Raw genomic sequence first — 20,026 nt, forward strand, 5'->3', positions numbered from 1 at the left:
CTAGTAGACCCAGCTGACGGGCACCCACTGGGGCTGGGCACGCAGGCGCTCCATGGCGTCCCGCAGCCGCCCGAAGGTGCGCTCCAGGTCGTCGTTGGTCAGGCTGAGGTCGAAGTAGTGGCCGTAACCGCGCTGGATCCGGCCGCTCTCCTCCACCGTCCGCCTGGCATCGGCCTCCTGCCCCACGCACACCCTGCCTCAGTTTCCCCCGTCGCTCCCTCAGCCTTCCCCCGGGGATGAGGATGTCGGGGGGGGGGGGAACACACACGCACCGTGAGCTGTTTGGTGGCCACACCGCTCTCCAGCGCCGCCCGGTTCATGGCCCGCAGCGTTTCGGGGCCGGGGGCTTCGATGAAGACCACGTATGGCACGAATTCCGCCGTTCTCAGCACCTTCACTGCCTGGGCGGGAGGGGACGGCGCTGAGCGCCGGGGGCAGCCCCCAGCACCCCCTTAGCATGTGTGTGTGTGTGTCCCACCCACCCCGGGTCCCCTACCTGGGGGTTGACGTCCAGGATGCACATCTTGCCAGCCTCCACCACGGCGCGGATGGAGTCGATCCGGGTGCCGTAGAGGTTCCCCTCGTACTCGCCGTGCTCCAGGTACCGGCCCGCCTTGATGTCCGCCTCCATCTCCCCCCGCGACACGAAGCGGTACCCGTGCCCGTCCTTCTCGCTCTCCTTCGGCTTCCGCGACGTGTCTGCCCCAGCATGTCCCAGCGTCACCCGCCCGCCCCAGGGGTCCCCACTCTGGGGTGGGGGGCACCTACAGCCAGCAGGGGCAGCCACTGGGCTGCCATGGTGCGCCCACGCACACGGGGTGCGGTACCACGGCACTGGTCACGTTGGGTGGGGATGGGGACAGGGATGCTCATGGGGGATGGAGATCGTGGTGGGGGACATGGATACTGGTGGGGACATGGATATTGCTGGGCGATAGGGATGCTGGTAGGGGACGGGGATACTGGTGGGGAACAGGGATACTGGCGACGACATGGATGCTGGTGGGGTACAGGGATTGGGGTGTGGACATGGATGCTGGCAGGGACATGGATGCCGGCAGGGGACAGGGATACTGGTGGGGACATGGATGCTGCTGGGCGACATGGATGCTGGGGTGGGGACACAGGGACACTCACAGGGGATGGTGGTGCCGTAGCGCGTCTGGTCCGACATGATGAGCTTGTTCTTGAGGCTGCGACGCCCCACGCCCTGGGCACCGATCAGCACCAGGGTTTTCCGGCGGAAGGGCGGCATGCGTGCCACCTCCTCGTAGATCAGCAGCTCGTGCCGGTCGAACTCTGGGCGAGGGATGGGGCTGTCACCCACAGCAGGACCCCAGGCTGGGTGCCATGGGGACCCCAGGGCACACTGTCCCGCGAGATGCCACTGTGAGCCCATCTAGAGACTGTCCCCCTCTTCCCTGAGGGGACACTCACCAGCGTTCTTTGTCGTCAGGTACATCATCCTCTTCTTCCTCTTGCCGCTGAGGCTGCCACACAGAGCCCCTGCCGAGGGCACGGGGCTGGCTGAGCTGGGGACGGGGACAGGGACGGTGCCGTGGCACAGGGACGGTGCCATGGCATGGGGACAGTGCCAGGGGAGCTGGGACCAGACACACGGGCAGTGTCATGGGCACGGGGACATCACCCTGGGACTTGGGGACCTGCTGCAGGGACAGTGCCACAGGGATGGGGACATCACGATGGGGTGATGGTGACACTGCCATAGGGTGCAGGGGACCCGCCGTGCTCGCCCTCGGGGGGTGACCGCCCATCCTCCCCCCACTTCCAGGGCCACGTCCCCACCGAGGGCCAAGGGCTCCGTACCCGCCGTGGGGGCCACCTCCGCGTCCCGCTTGACAAAGGCTTTGCGCTTCTCCTCCAGCAGCTGGCTGGGCACCAGCCCCGCGCTGCCCCCCTCCACGTGGCACGCCTTGGGGGGCAGCGCCACACATGGGGACCCCGGCCCCGTGGGGACCCCTCAGCCCCACAGGGAACCCCCCAGCCCCACAGGGAACCCTCCCCGGCTCTCAGTGTGTCCCCCCCAGCCCCAGAGGCCCCTCCAGCTCCAAGGACCCCTCCCAGCCCCAGGGACCCCCCCACCCCCCAGGGATGCTCCCCATCTCCCAGGGACCCCCCCCCATCTTCCAGGGAATCTCCCATCTCCCAGGGACCCCTCCCAGCCCCAGGGACTCCCCCATCTCCCAGGACCCCCCCCCCATCTCCCAGTGTCCTCCCCAGCCCCAGGGACCCCCTCCCAGCCCAGTGTCTCTCCCATCTCCCAAGGACCCCCCCAGCCTCAGGGACCCCTCCCAGTTTCCAGGCACCCTCCCCACCTTCAAGGACCCTCCTGACCCTCTACAGACCCCAGCTGCCAGGGTGACCCCCAGGAGGGGTGCAAAGGGCCAGGACCCCCCTCCCCCACCCCATCCGGGACCCCACCCGACCTGCCACCAGTTGGGGTCGTCCTGGTTGACGATCTGCAGCAGGTCACCGGCCGTGAACTTGAGCCCGGCCTCCTTGCAGGGGATGAGGCTGTCGGTGGCCGGGTCGTAGTCGAAGTGGCACTTGACAAACACCTGGGGACCGAGGGGGGGTCAGCAGGGGGTCAGAGGTGGCCACCGGGCACCTGGGTTCCCCCCAGCTCTGCGTCGCCCAGACGCCACCAGCCCGTGCCTCAGTTTCCCCAGCGCACCAGTGGGATATGCAGGCGCCAGGCCACGGGCACAGGCACGCACACGCGTGTGCACCCCACTAGGTGCCCCCCCGGCCCTGGTGCCCTGCCGCCGCCCGGCGCAGCCAAGCGCGTGCGGCACCCGCACACACGCAGGCGGCAGCGGCGGCCGCCGCGGCGCCCCACAGGGCACCCACGGCAGCGCCCACGCACAGCCCCACGGCCGCGCACAGGCACGCGCACGCGCCCAGCGCCGCCACCGTTGCACCGATGATGGCACACATGCGTGCGGGGAGCGTGCGAGGGCGGCCGCGCACGCACACGCTGCGCTACACACGCGTGTGCCTGCACACGGGGACCCCCGGCCGGAGCTGGCAGCAGTAGGGTGGCGCGGGGACACACGGTGCCAGGGGACGCGATGACAGCGCTGCTTTGTCCCTGCGGAGTCCGGGTGACGGCAGGCGCCGGGATGGCACGGGGTGGGGTGCGGGGGGGGGGCAGGGGACCCTTTGCCACCCGGGTCCTGCTGTGGGCACAGGGATAGGGCAGGTGCCACCGCAGCTGGGTGCCCTCCCCAGTGCTGGGGGGACAGCGGGGTTCTGCCAGTCATGGGGCATGTGGGCACGGGGCAAGTCCCTGCCGGTGTGCGGGGGGACAGGGGGACATGGGGTCCCAGGGGCCGTGGGGGACATGGGGACATGGGGTCCAGGAGGCTGTGGGGCTCACGGGGAGATGTGGCACATGGCAAGGGGACAGGGGACACGTGGCAAATGGGCACAGGGACATGGGGCACATGAGCGGGGGGAGTTGGCAGGGTGGCACAGGGACAACCTGGCCGTGGGGACACAGAGATGGCGCCGTGGGCAGGGGAAGAGGGAGCCGTGGGACACAGATGTGGGGTGCGGGGGGTCAGAACAAGGAGGGGCACAGGGTGGGGCACAGGGTGGTACCTGGCGGGGCGGGTGGGGCTCCTGGTAGCTGGGCAGGATCTTGAGGACGACGCTGCCGCTGGCGTGGCGCAGGGTGTCCTGCAGCGCCCGGGGGTCGCTGCCCACCTCCCGCCCGTTCACCTCGCGGATGACGTCGCCCACGTGCAGCAGCCCCTGCTGTGCCACCATCCCCCCGTGCAGGATGCGGGCGATGACCAGCTCCCCCCGCTCCACCCGGAACGTCACCCCCTCGGGTGCCACAGCCCCGCGTCAGCCCTGCTGCGATGGCACACGGCACCTGCCCAGCACCCTCCAGGCACCCCGCGATGCCCCTGGCACCCCTCAACGCCCCCAGCACCCCATTATGCCCACAGCACCCTGCAATACCCCTAGCACCCAGCAATGCCCCCCCGAACCCTACAATGCTCCCAGCACCCTGTAATGCCCAAAGCACCCCGTAATGCCCTCAACACCCTGCAATACCCCTAGCACCCAGCAATGCCCCCCAGCACCCTACAATGCCCTCCAGCACCCCTCAACGCCCTGCAACACCCCAGTATCCCATAATACCCACAGCGCACCCCTTAACAACCCAGCACCCTACGACACCCTGAGGACCCTGCAATGCCCACAGCACCCTACGCCCAACATCCCAGCAACCTATGATGCCCCCAGCACCCCATGATGCCCCCAGCACCCCATGATGCCCCCAGCATCCCCAGCACCCCGTAACACCCCCAGCACCCCCCGACACCCCCAGCATCCCGCAGCACCCCAGGCTCGGGCTCACCAGGTTCTCGCCAGCCGTCTTGCGGATGCCCACCATGCGCACGGCATCAGGGGGCACAGGCTGGCTGCTGAAGGCCACGTCCAGCGCGGGGCTGGGGGGGGGGCGTCTCGTAGCTCTTGGAGGCCACCGAGTCGTGGGTCTCCAGTAGGGACTGCGGGGCAGGGGGCAGGTGGGCATCGCACCCGCCTCCCACGCGCCCTCGCACGCGCGGACCCCGCACGCCGCACCTGGAAGTGGGGCTCGCGCAGGATGCGTGCCAGCTCGGCGGCCGCCCCGTCCTGCCGTGCCAGGGGCCCGATGTCACCCAGGATCTCCTGCACCAGCTCCACGTTGTCCCCCCTCACCGCCTCCAGCTTCGTCTCCTCCAGCCGCTCGTGGGCCTGGGGTGGGGGTGGGGGGGGCGGATTAGGGACCCCCCGCACCCGCTCACCCACCCGATCGTACCCCTGGCAGCTGCGCCCGCTGCGGGGGTGCACGGCGCACTGTGGGGGAGCCCCTGAATCATCCCCGTGCGCACACGCACGCACACACATGCACACGTGCCCTTTGCACACAGGCAGTGCCTGGTGTGCACGCTCACGTGCAAACCTGCCCTACAGGACGCACACACAGGCGCATCCTCCTTGTGCATGTGTGCACACGCCCTCGCATGCACATCACCACACCGACGGGTGCACGCGTGTGCTATTGCACACCTGGGTGCACGTGCAAATACACACACACACGTACTGGTGAAGAGGCAGGGCGTGGGGCCAGCCATGCGCACCAGCACAGCCAGCGGGGGACACGCACATGCACACGCACACGTGCACACACGCACGTGCACACGCACACAAGCTTGCACACCACCACCCACGCCCCCAGCCATGCACACCCAGCACCCTCCCCCACCCCGCACATGGCCCTCCCTCGCCCTGAAACATGGCAGCCATGGGTGTGCACACACGCACGTGCAAACATGCACGCTCACTTCCACGTGTGCTCACACACATATGTGCAAATATGTGCACACACCTCCCTGCACGCACACACGCCGGTGCAAGCGTACATTCACGCATGCACACCTGCGTGCAACTGTGCATCCATGCATGCTCACATATGTATGCATCCACGCACATACATACATGTGCATGCACACGTATGTGCGTGCACACACATACATACAAACATGGACAGACCCCTCCCTGTATGCACACACACGTGCAAGCATGTATCCATTTCTGCATACACACATGCATACTAACACGCACATGCATACTCGCATGTGCAAACATGCATTCACCTCCCTGTACACACACACGAGCATAAATCCATGTCTGCATATACACGTGCATCCATACATGTGCATGCACACGTATGTGCAAACATGCGCAGACACCTCCCTGTACGCACACATACGTGTGAGCATATATCCACGTCTGCAAACACACGTACACGCATCCATGCACACATACACACACGCATGTACACACATGCACACGTGCATCCACGCACGTGTGCATCTCCCGCCACACGAGCACACATGTGCAGGTGTCCACCCCCCCCCGTGCTCCCACTTGCTCCCCGTGCCTCAATCGTGGCCCCCCACAGCCAGGGGATGGGGTGGGGGATGCGGTGCCCCCCCCTCCCCGCGGTACCTTGGCCAAGGACCTCACGATGGGGCTCTCCATGATGCCGCGGAGGAAGATGAGGTCCAGGTCGGCGGCACCCGGGGGGCCGGGGAGCCCCATCAGGTTGTCCAGGACCTGCTGCATGGCTGGGGGGGCGCGGGGACACGGCGGGGGACACACGGGGGGGTGTCGGAGCAGGAGAGAGCAGCAATGTGGGTGAAAGTCAGACGCAGCCCCCCCGGTGCCTCAGTTTCCCCACTCTGTCCCAGTGCAAAGAGCCCACCTCCACACGGACCTGCTGCCCCCCACCTCCAGCCCCCCCCGGACCTGCAGGGAGGTGCGCTGCACCCCCAGTCCCTGCGCTGGGGACCACAGAGAGCCCCCGCCTAAAATCAGCACTCTGGGGGGGCTGCCCTGGCGATGGGGGGGGGGTTGAATCCCCCCCAAAAGCCCCCCCAGAGGGAGGGTGTTCCCCACACCCAGTACATGCAGCAGCCAGGTGGTCGCACTGGAAATCGGGGGGGGGGAGGTGGGGCGCTGAGCCATGCACATAGGGGGGTGCAACACAGCCGGGGGGGGTGCAGGGCAACGGGGGGGGGGGGGCGGTCGCAATGCAAATGTGGAAATGTGGGTGTTGCACTAGAGCTGGGGGGTGCAATGCAATTGGGGGGGGGGGTTGAACTGCAACTGAGGGGGGTCGCAATGCAATTGGGGGGGGTTGCAATGCAACTGGGGCGGGGCTGCAATGCAACTGGGAGGGGGTTGAGCTGCAACTGAGGGGGGGGTGCAATGCAATGGAAGGGGTTGAAACGCAACTGGAGGGGGTTGCAATGCAATGGCGGGGGGGTTGCGATGCAATCGGGGCGGGGGGGTTCGCACGGCCGCGGTGCAGCCGGGAGCCGCGGCGAGCAGAGGCTGCGCTGCAATGGCGGGGGATGCTCGCGATGGAGCCGGGGAGAGGGGGTGCAATCCCGACAGACACCCCCCACCCCTGGGGGGGTCACGGCATGACGCAAGAGACCCCCCCCCACCCCCCATCTCCCATCCTCCATCTCACCCCCCACACACCCCCCATCCCCAAACACCCCCTGCCCACGCCAGCCCCCTGCGTGGCATCACCCCCCCCCGCCCCGGGTCCCTGCCCCCCCCGTGCCCCCCCCTACCTCGGGGGCCCAGCGGGGCGCTGGCGGGGGCGGGCGGCGGGGCCCCACCGCCGGGGCCGCTCATGGCTGCGGGCGGCAGAGCCGGGCCTCCCCCCGCCCCCCCCCCCCCCAGATCCGGGTACCGCGGCCCCCCCCGCGCCCCCCCGCCCCCGGCCTTGCACACGCGTGTACACGAGACCCCCCCCCCTCCCTTCCAGCTACGGTCACGCCACGTCGGCGTGCAAACGGCTTGCACACCCGCGGCCGGGCGCGTGCCCCCGGTGCACGCCGACGCACCCCTGCGCGCTCACGCTCGTGTGAGCGCACGCCCGCGCGCTCGTGCACGCACGCGGACCCGCGTGCACACGCGCGTGTCAGCACGCGCGACGCTGAGCGCGCCGCACACCCCCCCTTCCCCCCCCCCCCCCCGCGGGGGCACGCTGACACACGCGCGTGGAGCCGCGCGCGCGCACGGTGCGCCCACGCGTGCACACACGCTGACACGCGCGTTCCCCGTGCGCGCTCACACCCGTGCGTGCTCACGCTCGCGTGCAAACCCACGAGCCCACGCCCTGTGCACACACTCCCCCCACACCCCCCCCCCGCGCGTGCACACCCGCACTCACCCGTGGGAGCCCCCCCCGGGCGCGGCCCCGCAGCCTCCCGCGGCTCGGGGAGAGGGAACCGCGGGGGCTCGGCCCCTTTAAGGGGGCGGGCGGGGGGCGCAGGCCAGCGCGGTTGCCATGGCAGCCGAAGGGGGGGGGGGGGTGGCTGCTGGGGAGCACCGCGCGGAGGGGGGGGGGGGGGGGGGACGGGGGGCGAATTTAAAGGGACCGCGCCCCGCTGGCGGGCACACGCACCTGCACGCGCCGACGCCCACGCGCGCAGGTGCCCACCCGCGCGGCGCCCGCCCCGCCCCCCGCAGTGCCCGCCCGCGCACGCCCCGCCCCCTTGCACACGCGTGGCGCCAGGCCTGAGCGTGCCCCGTGCACACGCGTGTGCGCACCCCGTGGCACACGCACCCTGTAGCCCCCAACACGAGCCACCCCCCTCACCCCGCACCTGCACGCACGCACCCACCCAGAGTGTGCTTGCACACGCGTGTGCCCATGCGCGTGCGAGCCCAGGCCTGGTGAATGCTCACCGGTGGCAGAGCTGGGGGCGGCCGCCGGCATCTTGGCAGGGCTGCGGGCACGGCCGGGCACGCGTGACTGGCACCGACCGGGACACAGACGGAGACAGTCGCGCAGGCGTGTGGTGGCCAGGCACGCTCGGGCACTCTCGGGCGCGTGGCGTGTGCTCGCACACGCGTGTGCATGGGTGCGAGCGCACCACAGGTGTTTGCACACGCACGAGGACTCCATACGCCCCCCCCCCCCCCAGTCCCACGTTGTGCCCCGTGGTGATGGGGGAACCCTCAGTGCCGGCACCGACACCCACACAATGGGGCACCCCCACGTCACGTCCTGGCACCAGTGTCCCCAGTGCAGCCAGGCCCAGGGTGCCCAGTGTCCCCAGTACCAGCACCCCCAGCCCCAGTGCCCCCCAGATGCCCTGTCCCCCCAAGCAGGCAGAGGCAGGAGATGGCTGCAAGGGGGTTTATTGTGGGGGGGTCAGTCCAGTCCTGGGGTGACGGGTGCTGTGGGTGCTACGGGTGCTGTGGGGGCTGTGGGGGCCGTGGGGGCTGCACCCCACCGGGCTCCTCTTCACCCACTCGGCCCCAGCGATGACCTGCAATGAGAGGGGGTCAGCACCCTGTGGTGCCCCCCCCAGAGCCCCCCCAACCCCGTGTCCCCCATCCTGGCACTCCCCTGCCTCCACCCAGGATAGTGCCCATTGGGGAAACTGAGGCACGGGTGGTGCTGGGGGAGTTCACCCAGCATCCAGCTCTGTCCCCCCCCATCTCCACTGCTGCGCAGACCCCCCCCCCCACCGTGACCCCTCACCTGGGGGCTCAGCACCCCGCGGCGCCGAAGGGCTCCTCGCACAGCACCCGGCCGCCCGACCGCTTGCCGTACCTGCGACGGGGGAGCACGTTACTGGGGGGCAGTGCCATGCAACGGGGAGCGTGCAGCAACGGGGAGCACGTTGCAACGGGGGAGCCGGCTGCGGCGAGCAGAGCGCGCAGCAAGGGAGCAGGTTGCAAGGGAGCAGCGTGTTGCAACGGGGAACGCGTTGCAGTCGGGAGCGCGTGGCCACGGGAGCAGGTTGCAGCAGGGAGCGCGTTGCAGCGGGAACGGCATTGCAACAGGGAGCCGGTTGCAGCAGTTAGGCAGGTTGCAGCGAGGCAGCGTGGTGCAGCAGTGTGCTGCAACGGGGGAGCTCGTTGCAGAAGGGAGCTGGCTGCAGCAGGACAGCACGTTGCAACAGGCAATGTGCTGCAATAAGGAGCATGCTGCAACGGGGAGCATGCTGCAACGGGGAGCGCGCTGCAACGGGGAGCGCGCTGCGACAAAGATCTGGTTGCAGCAGGTAAACATTGCAACAGGCAGCGCTGTGCAACAGGGAGTGAGTTGCAATGGGGAGCACACTGCAACGGGGCAGCGCATTGCTACAGGGAGTAAGTTGCAACAGGGAGCACGTTGCAGCGGGGCAGCGCGTCGCAGGGGTCCCGCAGCCGCGTCCCTGCCACCGCCCCACCGCTCACCGGTGCCGCGTGACCACGTTGAGGTACTGCTGGAGGTCGTTGTAGAAGCGGACGAGGTCCTCGACAGGCGCGTCGTCCCCGGGGTAGGTGGGCTGCGCGGGGCCCGCAGTGCCAGGGTGCCCGGCCAGCAGTGCCAGGGCGCAGGCGAGGAGCAGCAGGGAGGGCCAGCGGGGAGCCATGGCTGCACCACACGCCGGCCTCAGGCTGCGCTGAGGGCACCGTGCTGCACGCACATGTGCACACTCACATGCACACACACATACGTGCACACACACATGCTAACATGCATGCACACATGCTACATACATGCATGAACACATGCACGCATGCATGCGCACATGCTCACATACATGCATGCACATGTGCAAGCACACATACACGCACACATGCATACCCAGATGCACACACATATGCTCACACACATGCACGCACACATGCTTGCACACCGCCCAGCTGCGCACACCCGTACGTGCAAACATACCTGGCGTGTGCACACACTCCTGACTTAGAGCATGCACCGCTCTGCACACACCCAGGCACACACACCAAACCGCTGCTCCTGAGGGCGTGCACGTGCACACGGAGATGTGTACACACAGCTTTGCACACTCACACACACTCGTCTCGTCTCCAAGTGTGCACACACACGTGCACAGAACCCCCACTCCCACAGCACGCGTGTCAGTGCACACAAACGTGCTCTCCCCGCTCCCAGGGCGCACAAAAAAGCTGCACGCAGCCCCAGCTCACCCTCAAGCGCACACGCACGTGTGTGCACAGCCCGTTTCACACCCCTACGTGCAGATGCACGCGCTCAGCCTTGCACACACACGTGCAGCCCCCATTCACACACACGTGCACACCCCGCTCGGCATGCACTGCACTCGCTGGCCTGCTGCACACCCTTGCACACTCTTGCACACCCTTGCACACCTGCACCCCCACCCACACCCCCAGCCCCATCCCTCCATGGGCACAAGGCCCCGGCCCCACTTACCTGCTTCCACGAGCGGTGGCACGAGGACACGGTGAGATGGGGGGACACGGCGAGATGGGGGGACGCTGCCACCAACTCCCCAGTCCCTCAGTGACACCGCTGCCACCGCGGCACTGGCCCTTATATCCCCCCTGTCCCCCTCGCTGATGTCACCTGCCACGCAGCACCTGTGGCCACGCGGCCAAGGGGGGGGCCAGGGGCCAGAGGGGGGTCAGGGGCCGTCGGGGAAGGGGGGGGGACAGGGACACCTGGCCCCTCGCACAGCCCTGGTTAATGTTTGACCCCGGGCTGGGGGGGCTCCCGGCAGTGCCGGGGACACGGATCCGGGTGTCCAGTGTCTGTCCCCAGAGCATCGTGTCCCTACGGATGGAGCGAGGGACGGGTGTGGGGACAGAGGGGGGGCAGCTGAGGGAGGCTGGTGGGGCGCAAGGGTGGGGGCTGGATGATGGCGGGAGGGGGGGCAGCGGGACAGAGGGACAGAGGGATGGGGAGTGGGACAGAAGGACGCTGGAAGAGCAGATGGATGGATGGGGGGGTTGGGTGGGTGATGGGTGCGATGTTGGGGTGAGGGGTGGGATGGACGGACAGAGGGACAGAGGGACGAGGGGGGACGGGAGGAGCTGGGGCCGTTCCCAGGGACAGGGCTGTCCCCCTGCTCCCACCATGGGCACCCCCATAGCCAGGGCACCCCCACAGCCAGGGCACTGGGTGCATCCCAGAACTCAACACCAGTGCACCCTGCACCCCCACACCCAGTGCACCCCAGCACCCACCACTGACGTATCCCTGTACCCCATGAATCCCAACACTGTTGCAGCCCCCACCCGCACCATTGCTGCACCCAGGGCACCCCGTGCACCCCGACACCCAGGCCCAGTGTGCCCGTCACACCCGGTGCACCCCAGCACCCAGCGTCAGTGCACCTCGCTCCCTGTGCACCCCAACACCTGATGGTGTATCTGCCCTGCACCCAGGGCACCCCGTGCACCCCGACACCCAGGCCCAGTGTGCCCGTCACACCCGGTGCACCCCAGCACCCAGCGTCAGTGCACCTCGCTCCCTGTGCACCCCAACACCTGATGGTGTATCTGCCCTGCACCCAGTGCACCCCGTGCACCCCGACAGCCAGGCCCAGTGTGCCCGTCACACCCGGTGCACCCCAGCACCCAGCGTCAGTGCACCTCGCTCCCTGTGCACCCCAACATCTGATGGTGTATCTCCCCTGCACCCAGTGCACCCCAGTATCCAAACGCCGTCTGCCCCAGCCCCCCCCACTCCCATCCTTCCCCATCCCCCTCCTAAACCCTCCATCCCTCCCCCCGTTCCACACCTCCATCTACTCCCCCCACCGACGCTTTGCCCCCCCCGCCCCCATCCCTCCACCCTTGCGCCTCAGTGGGTCCCTCTGCCCCTTATCCCTTTGCCCAGCCTCAACCCCCTCCATCCCCCCTGCACCCCATCATCCCTGCATCCTCCCTTGCACCTCTCCATCTCCCCTGTACCCCTCCATCCCTCCTGCATCCTCCCTTGCACCCCTTCATCCCCCTTGCACACCTCCATCTCCCCTGCATCCTCCCCTGTGCCCCTCCATCCTCCCCATGCCCCTCCATCCCCCCTGCAACCCCCCATCCCTCCTGCCCTGCCCCTGCCCCCCTCCATCTTCCCTGTACCCCTCCCTCCATCCCCCCTGCAACCCTGCATCCCCCCTGCATCCTCCCTTGCACCCCTCCATCTCTCCTCCATCCCCCTTCCACCCCTCCCTGTGTCCGTCCCGCCCCCCCCTCCGGCACACACAGCCCACACAGGTGCCCACAATCGTGCTCTTTATTGTGTCTGATGGGGGCACGTAGGGATGGCACTGGGACCCCCTGGACAGCACTGGGGAGGGGACGGGGTGAGGGTCCCCCCCGGCAGGACACCCCCGGGCCGGGCTTTGGGGGTCCCCGGCCCTCTTGGTGGGAGGGGCAGAGCCCACCCTGCAGCGGAGCCCCGGGTCCCTTAGGGAGCCCGGGAGAGATGGGGAGGATTCGGGGGACGGGGGTGCCGGGGGAGCCGGTCACCACGCGGAGTCATCGTCGTCCCTGCGGGGAAGAGCTGGCGTGAGAAAAAGGGGAGACGAGACCCCCAGCACCCCCCCCGGGACCCCAACCTACCCCTGGGACCCCAATCTATCCCGCGACCCCCACCCCAGGGTGCAGGAGAGGGTGCAGCCCCTGTCCCCGGGGGGACACTCACCGTGACCTGTCGCTGCCGCCCCCCAGGAGCAGCTCGGACACCAGGGCCTCGGGGCCGGCGCGTTTGCCGTACCTGCGGGACACCGAGCACGTGGGCGTGCAAACGGGACCTCACGAGCGTGCAGGTGGGAGTGTGCAAAGGGGCGCGTGCAGGCGTGCGAACGGAAAGCGCCGGGTGCGTGCAACAGAGCACACGGGTGTGCCGAAGGGCAGGTGTGAGCAGGAATGTGGGAACACTCCTGCGCCTACAAATGGGCTCGCGTGTGCAAAGGGGCAAACATGTGCGAAGGGGCTTGCACGTGCAAAGGGGCTCGTGTGTGCAAAGGGGCTTGAACGTGCAAAGGGGCTCGTGCAAAGGGTCTCGCGTGTGCAAAGGGCTCACACATGCAAAAGGGCTTGCATGTGCAAAGGGGCTTGCATGTGTAAAGGCGCTCACGCGTGTGAAAGGGGCTTGCACACGCGTGTTCATGCCCGCCCGTGCTCACCTCTGCCGCGTCACCAGGTTGATGTAGTGGCGAAGGGCCGACAGGTACCGCGCCATCTCCTCGGGGGACGCGTCGTCCCCGGGACTCTCGGGTTTCGGGGGGTAGGCGGCTGCCAGCGTGCCCAGGCACAGCAGGGCACAGAGGGCCAGGGCTGCCAGCACGCGCCACGGCCTTGGGGACGTCACCATCTGCGTGGGGAGGGGGACGGGGCAGCCTCAGCCGCGTGTGTGGCACCCCTGCCACCCTGGGGGACCCCCGGCCCGGCCCAGAGCAGCTCTGCCCCCCACCAAAGCCCCCGTGTCCCCCCGAGCCCACAGAGACGTCTCACCCCAAGGACCCCGACCCCTGTGGGGACATCGCACTCCCAGGGGTGCTCCCCAAGGGGATGTCCCCCTCCCCTGCCCGGGACCCCAACTCCTCCCAGGGCACATCTTCCCTCCAGGGACCCCTCAACAGCCCCCCGATGTCCCCAGGGGCCATCTCCCTTCCCAGGACCCCCAACACCCTCCTGATGTCCCCAGGGGCCATCTCCCTCCCAGGGACACCCCCCGCAAATCCCCAAGGGGACACATCCCTCCCACGGACCCCAGAGACCCCCCCATCTCCCAAAGGGGACATCTCCACCCAGAGACATCCACCACCACCCCCCGAGCCTCCCCAAGGGACATCTCCCCCCCCCAAACCCCTCCCAAGGGACACCTCCCCTCCAGGGACCCCCCCCCCCCCATGTCCCCAAGGGATCGTCTCCCTCCAAGGTGTCCCAGCATCCCCAAGGGACACCTCCCCTCCATAGGACCCCCCCCAAAACCCCAGCCCCGTGCCCAGGCTGTCCCCGCACTCACAGCAGAGGAGGCGGGAGGTGACAGTGCCGGGGTGGCAGTGCCAGGGACACCGAGCCGGGGACACGGCGGCTTCTCCACCCGCTCGGGGTTTTATAGCCTCCAGGGGGGCCGCTGGCTCCTCCCTCACCCGTGACCGACCCACGGGCACGGCAGGACCCCGCGGCCCCCCCACCCACTCGCCCCGGGGGACACGCGCCAGCACCTCGTCACCGTGCCTTGGCAGAGACCCCCAGGCTGGTGGCCTGAGGGGCTGGGGAGCGGGCACGGGGCGTGCATGGAGTACGGGGGACACAGGAGGGACACGGACAGGGCACAGGGCACGGGGACAGGGCACGCAGCCACAGGACACGGACAGGTCATGTGGCACATGGTGATGCCAGGAGGGCACAGCACATGGACACGGATATGGCACACGAACACGGATGTGGCATGCAGCCATGGCACACAGGCACTGCATGCGGGCACAGATGTGACACACAGCCGTGGCACATGGACATGGCATATGAACACGGATGTGAAATGCAGCCACAGCACACGGGCACAGATGTGACACGCAGCCACAGGACATGGACATGGCACAAGGACACAGATGTGACATGCAGCCATGGCACATGGGCACGGCATGCGGGCACAGATGTGACACACAGCCACAGCACATGGCCACGGCACATGAAGGACATAGGCATGGCACACGGACACAGATGTGACATGCAGCCACAGGACATGGCCATGGCACACGGACACAGATGTGACACCCATGACACACGGGCACAGCCCCAAGACAGCCTCAGAACACGGCAGCGACATATAGGGACATCGGCCACACACAGTGACACGGACACATCACAGCCGTGACACGGCACATGCGACATGGCAGGGACACAGCCCATGGGACACGGCCCCCAGCCCTGGCACAAGCCGCCCCCAGTCCTGGCACAAGCTACCCTCAGGGAACAGAGCACGGGAAGGGACGCGGCGTGCAGCTGCCTCAGTTTCCCCAGATGGCGGGGCAGGGCACGCAGCCGCCACCGCCGCACCCGTCACCGCCATCGACCGCTGTCACAGCCCTCCAGGACGGATGAGCTGCCCTTTCCACTCCCCGCCACGAGCCCCCCGCGCCGGGGGGGGGACACTAATTCCTTATGGATTTGGCATTAAAGAACAATCACCCAGCCCGGGCCTTTGGTGGGGGGAAATTGAGGCACGGAGGCGCCTGGCGGGGACGTGCTGCCAGCGTGGGCTCCGTGTCCCCACCGCAGTGGAAAGGGGCCACCGTGTGGGTGCTGGGACGGGGAGAGGTGACAGAAGGGGGTCCCCAAGAGACATGGCGTGCCCGCACTCAGAAGCAGCCGCATCTCTGGTCCGGGGTACAGAGGGGGTACAGCTTGGTGGGCATACTGGTGTCACCAGCCTGGCTGGAGGGGACATGGCTCGGTGGAGTCACTGGTGCCACTGGCCCAGCTGGAGGGGGCACAGCTCGGTGGGGACACTGGTGCCACCGGCCCCGCTGGAGGGGGTACGGCTCGATGGGGACCCCACGGGGTGCCAGTGGTTTGGCTGGAGGGGACATGGCTCAGTGGGCACACTGGTGCTACCAGCCCTGCTGGAGGGGACCTGCTCCTCACTCCTGACCTGGCCATCACCTGGCAAGCAGCGGCGGGGGGCACAGCTCAGGGCAGTGCCACCACGGGGGTCCCCAGCCCTGCGGCAGTGGGGGGACTGGTCCCCGTGGCGTGTCCGCAGTGTCACACCGGTGCCCGGGGACGCACCGGGGGGGGGTCCACACTGCCCCGGCCATGCGGTGCTCAGCCTCACGCCAGCCTGGGAGGGAACTGAGCCCCCTGGGAGTCCGGGGGGGTGGGGAGGTGGAAGCCGCCCCCCCCCCCCCCAGCACCTTTCACGTCCCCGCAAACGAAGGCAGGGGTCGATGGAAGGGCTAATTGGATCGATGGGGGCTGCGGATGCCCCCCCCGCAGTGCCCTGCCACGTGCTGCCAGGGAAACCGAGGCAGCGAGGCCAAATCCAGCACCGTCCCGGTGGGGGCTGAGCCCCCTCCCCAGCAGAGGAGCACCCAGACAGGGGGTTCTGTCCCAGCATGGGGTTAGTGAGGGGGGGGCGCAGGGTGGTGGCCTGGGGACACCCATCACCCATCCCACATCTCACCACTGTGCACCAGGGCCAAACCCGGCAAGACAGCGGTGCCATTGTCGCAGATGTCCCCAAGCTGAGGTGGGGAGGGAGGATCAGGGGCTGGGTGGCACCCAGTCCCCCCCCCAGCCCCCTCCCAGCACAAAGCAGACCCCGCGGGGGGGGGGAGGAGGGAGGTGAGGACTTTCTGCACCATTTCCCCCGAGTGACAGCAAACAGCAATTTTCCAAAGGTCACAGGATGGCTCTGCCACTCTGCCACCCCCGGGGCGCGGAGGGGGGGGACCCGGCTCCAGGCCCCCCCCTCCATCTCCCCAGGCAGGGCGAGGGGTGGCCCAAAGAGGACAGGGCAAGGGGTGCCCACTGTGTGCCCCCCATCTCTCCCACGGGCAGGGAGGAGAAGGAGGGTCTGGGGCTGAAGGTGCATCGCTGGAGCCCCTTGGAAGGGGGGGGGGGCGTCCTGGGAGGGTGAGGACCCCCTCCCACGCCCCCCCCCCCCAGCCGAGGGTGTCACGGAAAGGTGCAGGGAGAGCAAACAGGGCCCTGCCGCATCCCCGCGCTTTATGGCCCCCGGTTCCGCCGGAGGTACATTAGGGGCCAGGCGTGTGTCCCCCCCCCCAGGAGGAAGGCCCTTATCAGCCCCTGTTTGCTTTTCCACTGCCCCGTCGCGGGGGAAGGGGGGGGGGGGGGGGGGGGGGGGGGCACCCACAGACACATCCGCCCCCGCAGCCAGACGGGGACAGCGAGGGCACGGCCCCGGGATCTGCCAGCCCCTCGCTGCGTCCCACCACGCCGCCCCCCCCCAAACATCCTCCCACCACAAACCAAGTCCCCCCCCCCGCCCCCCCCAAATAAAGCACAAACCGAACCCCCCACTCCCCCCCCCCCCCATGAACCACAAGCTGATGCCCCCCCCCCCCCCACCCCGACCATGGGGACAGGCAGGCACCAGCAGCAAATCCCAGCCCAGGACCCTGCGCTCCCCCCCTGCCTCAGTTTCCCCACTGAAAGGAGGGGAACTCCCGGTATCGTCCCCCCCCCGCACGCCAGCTCACCCCCAAAAGCAGATACCCCCCACCCTGAGCCCCCACAAAGCGGCACCCAACCCCGCTGCCACACACCAGCCGCAACAGCCCGGGGGTGACGTAAAAGATTTCTCATTTCATCAGTAAAAATACACCCAGGGGTGGGGGGGCGGGGGGGACCCTCAGTGGGGAGGGGGCCTGGCCACACAGTGGCAGGATCCCCCCCCGTCAGCTCCATCCCCTGCCCTGTCCTCTGGCAAAATTATCAAATATTTACAAATTAAAAAAAAAAAAAGAATAAATATGGTGATTCTTAAAAAAAAACCTGCTCGCCGCTCCCCCCCCCCCCCCCCCCCCCTGCTTGCCCCCCCCAGTCCGGCCGGCTCAGCCGTCGGTAGCCAGGATGACGACGGCTCCGAAAATGCCGACGTTTTGCCCGATGAGTTTCATCTGGTTCCAGAACTCGACGCGGCGGGCGGCGTGCCAGTAGGCGATGTTGCCGTCGATGAGGAGGATGGCGAGGGGCAGCAGCACCGCCAGCACCTGCGCCGCTGCCCGCACGTAGTACCCGGAGAGGAAGGCGAGGGCCAGGAGCCCGTAGAGGATGAAGAGGAGCTGCAGGGCCAGCTCACCCCCCAGGAGGTGGTTCAGGTAAGCCAGGCGGTCCTCCTTGCTGTGCTGCAGGGAGTATGCCTGGGGGGGGGGAACATGGGGTGGGGGGAGCGTGGTGGCACTGTGGTGGCACCATGGTGGCATGGCTCACTCAAAGCTGGTCGCCCTTGGAGGGCAAAGCTTGGCGGATCCAGGGTGAGGGGCAGGAGGTGGCTGTGGTCCCCACTGGGCACAGCAGCCCCTCCTTGCTGCGCTGCAGGGAGTATGCTGGGGGAGGGGGCATGGAGTGGGGGGAGCGTGGTGGCACGGTGGTGGCACCAGTAGCGCTCACTCAAAGCTCTTTTCCCTTGGAGGGAAAAGCTTGGCACATCCAGCCCCCCTGCCTGCGGCAGGGTGGGGGGCAGGAGGTGGCTGTCACCCCCCCCGGGCACAGCAGCCCCCCACCCCCCAGCACGCCGTGCCCCCCCCTATACCTGGCAGATGAGGTAGATGCCAAGGAAGACCTGCCCCGTGGACTGCAGGGAGCGGCTGCGTGGCTTCTGGCGGTAGAGCTCGCCGGCGCCGCTGGCCAGGATGAGGAAGCCGCCGATGATGGCGATGGTCCGGGAGTACATCCGTACCTGCGGCGGGCCCGCTGTCACCCCCCGGGCCCGCTGGGGGGGGGGGCTGAGGGGGGAGGGGGGGGGTCTCACCTTCAGCCAGTCGCCGTAGTGGACGTGGCCACCGACGTGGGCGGCGTAGGTGGCCACGGCGAGCTGCAGGGCGGCGCCCAGGGCGAACCAGCGGCGCTTGACGCCGAAGGACATGAAGCTGGCGCAGAGCACCGCCACCCCCATGTCCACGTACAGGTAGGGCACGGGGATGTCCGGCTTCCTGGGGGGCACCGCAGCTCCAGCCCCGCACCCCCGACTGCCCGCCACCACCCCTGGCCGCGCTTGCCCCCAGACCCCCCAGCTGCTCCCCCCAATAACCCCACTCATCCCCAGCCCCCCCCACTCACCCCAGATCCCCCCAGCTGCTCCTCCCAAAACCCCCCACTCACCCCCAGCCAAAACCCTCCCACTCACCCCGACCCCCCAGCTGCTCCCCCCACACCTCCAAGACACCCCCTCACCCCGACACAGTCCTCCAGGCCCCCCCCAGGCCCTCCAACTGCTCCTCTGCCCCACCCCCAGCCCCACATTCACCTCAGGAGCCCCTCAGCTGTCCCACACTTGCCCCAGCCCCCCCAGTTGTCCCAGTTACCCCCAGCCCCACACTTACCAAGCCCCCTCAGCCCTCCTGTTGCCCCAGTTACCCCGAGCCCCACACTTACCAAGCTCCCTCAGCCCTCCAGTTGCCCCAGTTACCCCCAGCCCCACACTTAAACAAGCCCCCTCAGCCCCCCAGCTCCACACTGACTCCAAGAGCCCCCCACACATAACCAGCTCCCCCAGCCCCTCACAGGCGCCCCCGGCCCCCCCTCAGCCCCCTCCGGGCCCCCCCCAGCCCCTCACAGGCCCCTCTGGACCTCCCCCGAGCCCCTCACAGGCCCCCCCAGCCCCTCACAGCCCCCCCCCCGACCCCCCCCAGCCCCTCGCCCCTCCAGGCCCACACCCGCCCCGGCCCGCACCGGCGCCCGTCGGCGCGCTCGGCGCAGAGCAGCAGCCCGCTGAAGCAGTGCCAGAAGGGGAAGCGGGTCAGCAGGACGCCGCCGCCCGCCGTCAGCAGCCGCAGCGCCCGCCGCCGCCACCCGCGGCCCGCCGCCATCACCCCCCCAGGGCCGCCCCGCCGGAAGTCCCGCCCCGCGCCGGAAGCCCCGCCCCTATTGGAGGGTTCAGCGCCCCACGCGGCCAGCGGGAAGCCCCGCCCCCTCCCTCAGGCCCCGCCCCGCGGGGAAAGCCCCGCCCCCT

General features: G+C 68.6%; 4 protein-coding genes across 4 annotated transcripts; all 4 read right to left on the reverse strand.

The window, feature by feature from the left end:
* MPP2 (MAGUK p55 scaffold protein 2) lies at positions 1-8,320 on the reverse strand. Its single transcript, XM_086631014.1, has 12 exons — positions 8,290-8,320; positions 6,031-6,149; positions 4,621-4,773; positions 4,394-4,544; positions 3,625-3,852; positions 2,448-2,579; positions 1,828-1,933; positions 1,438-1,506; positions 1,138-1,299; positions 497-699; positions 273-401; positions 1-177 (listed from the first exon to the last, which is right to left on the reverse strand). Exons 4-12 carry the CDS (start codon positions 4,427-4,429, stop codon positions 1-3), a joined length of 1,242 nt encoding a protein of 413 aa, XP_086487140.1. The 5' UTR covers positions 4,430-4,544; positions 4,621-4,773; positions 6,031-6,149; positions 8,290-8,320.
* A 779-nt stretch (positions 8,321-9,099) lies between these two features.
* LOC147525783 (pancreatic polypeptide) lies at positions 9,100-9,971 on the reverse strand. The gene is made up of 2 exons (XM_086631022.1): positions 9,793-9,971; positions 9,100-9,163 (listed from the first exon to the last, which is right to left on the reverse strand). The coding sequence occupies exons 1-2, from the start codon at positions 9,969-9,971 to the stop codon at positions 9,100-9,102; spliced, it is 243 nt and encodes an 80-aa protein (XP_086487148.1).
* Positions 9,972-12,845: 2,874 nt separating this feature from the next.
* On the reverse strand, positions 12,846-13,696 carry LOC147525784 (peptide YY-like). Its single transcript, XM_086631016.1, has 3 exons — positions 13,509-13,696; positions 13,025-13,096; positions 12,846-12,870 (listed from the first exon to the last, which is right to left on the reverse strand). Exons 1-3 carry the CDS (start codon positions 13,694-13,696, stop codon positions 12,846-12,848), a joined length of 285 nt encoding a protein of 94 aa, XP_086487142.1.
* A 4,206-nt stretch (positions 13,697-17,902) lies between these two features.
* On the reverse strand, positions 17,903-19,883 carry TMEM101 (transmembrane protein 101). Its single transcript, XM_086631015.1, has 4 exons — positions 19,747-19,883; positions 18,827-19,007; positions 18,608-18,754; positions 17,903-18,215 (listed from the first exon to the last, which is right to left on the reverse strand). The coding sequence occupies exons 1-4, from the start codon at positions 19,881-19,883 to the stop codon at positions 17,907-17,909; spliced, it is 774 nt and encodes a 257-aa protein (XP_086487141.1). The 3' UTR covers positions 17,903-17,906.
* Between the last annotated feature and the right edge of the window lie 143 nt (positions 19,884-20,026).

This window comes from Tauraco erythrolophus, unplaced genomic scaffold (assembly GCF_009769465.1).
Source record: "Tauraco erythrolophus isolate bTauEry1 unplaced genomic scaffold, bTauEry1.pri scaffold_71_arrow_ctg1, whole genome shotgun sequence".
Taxonomy (NCBI): domain Eukaryota; kingdom Metazoa; phylum Chordata; class Aves; order Musophagiformes; family Musophagidae; genus Tauraco; species Tauraco erythrolophus.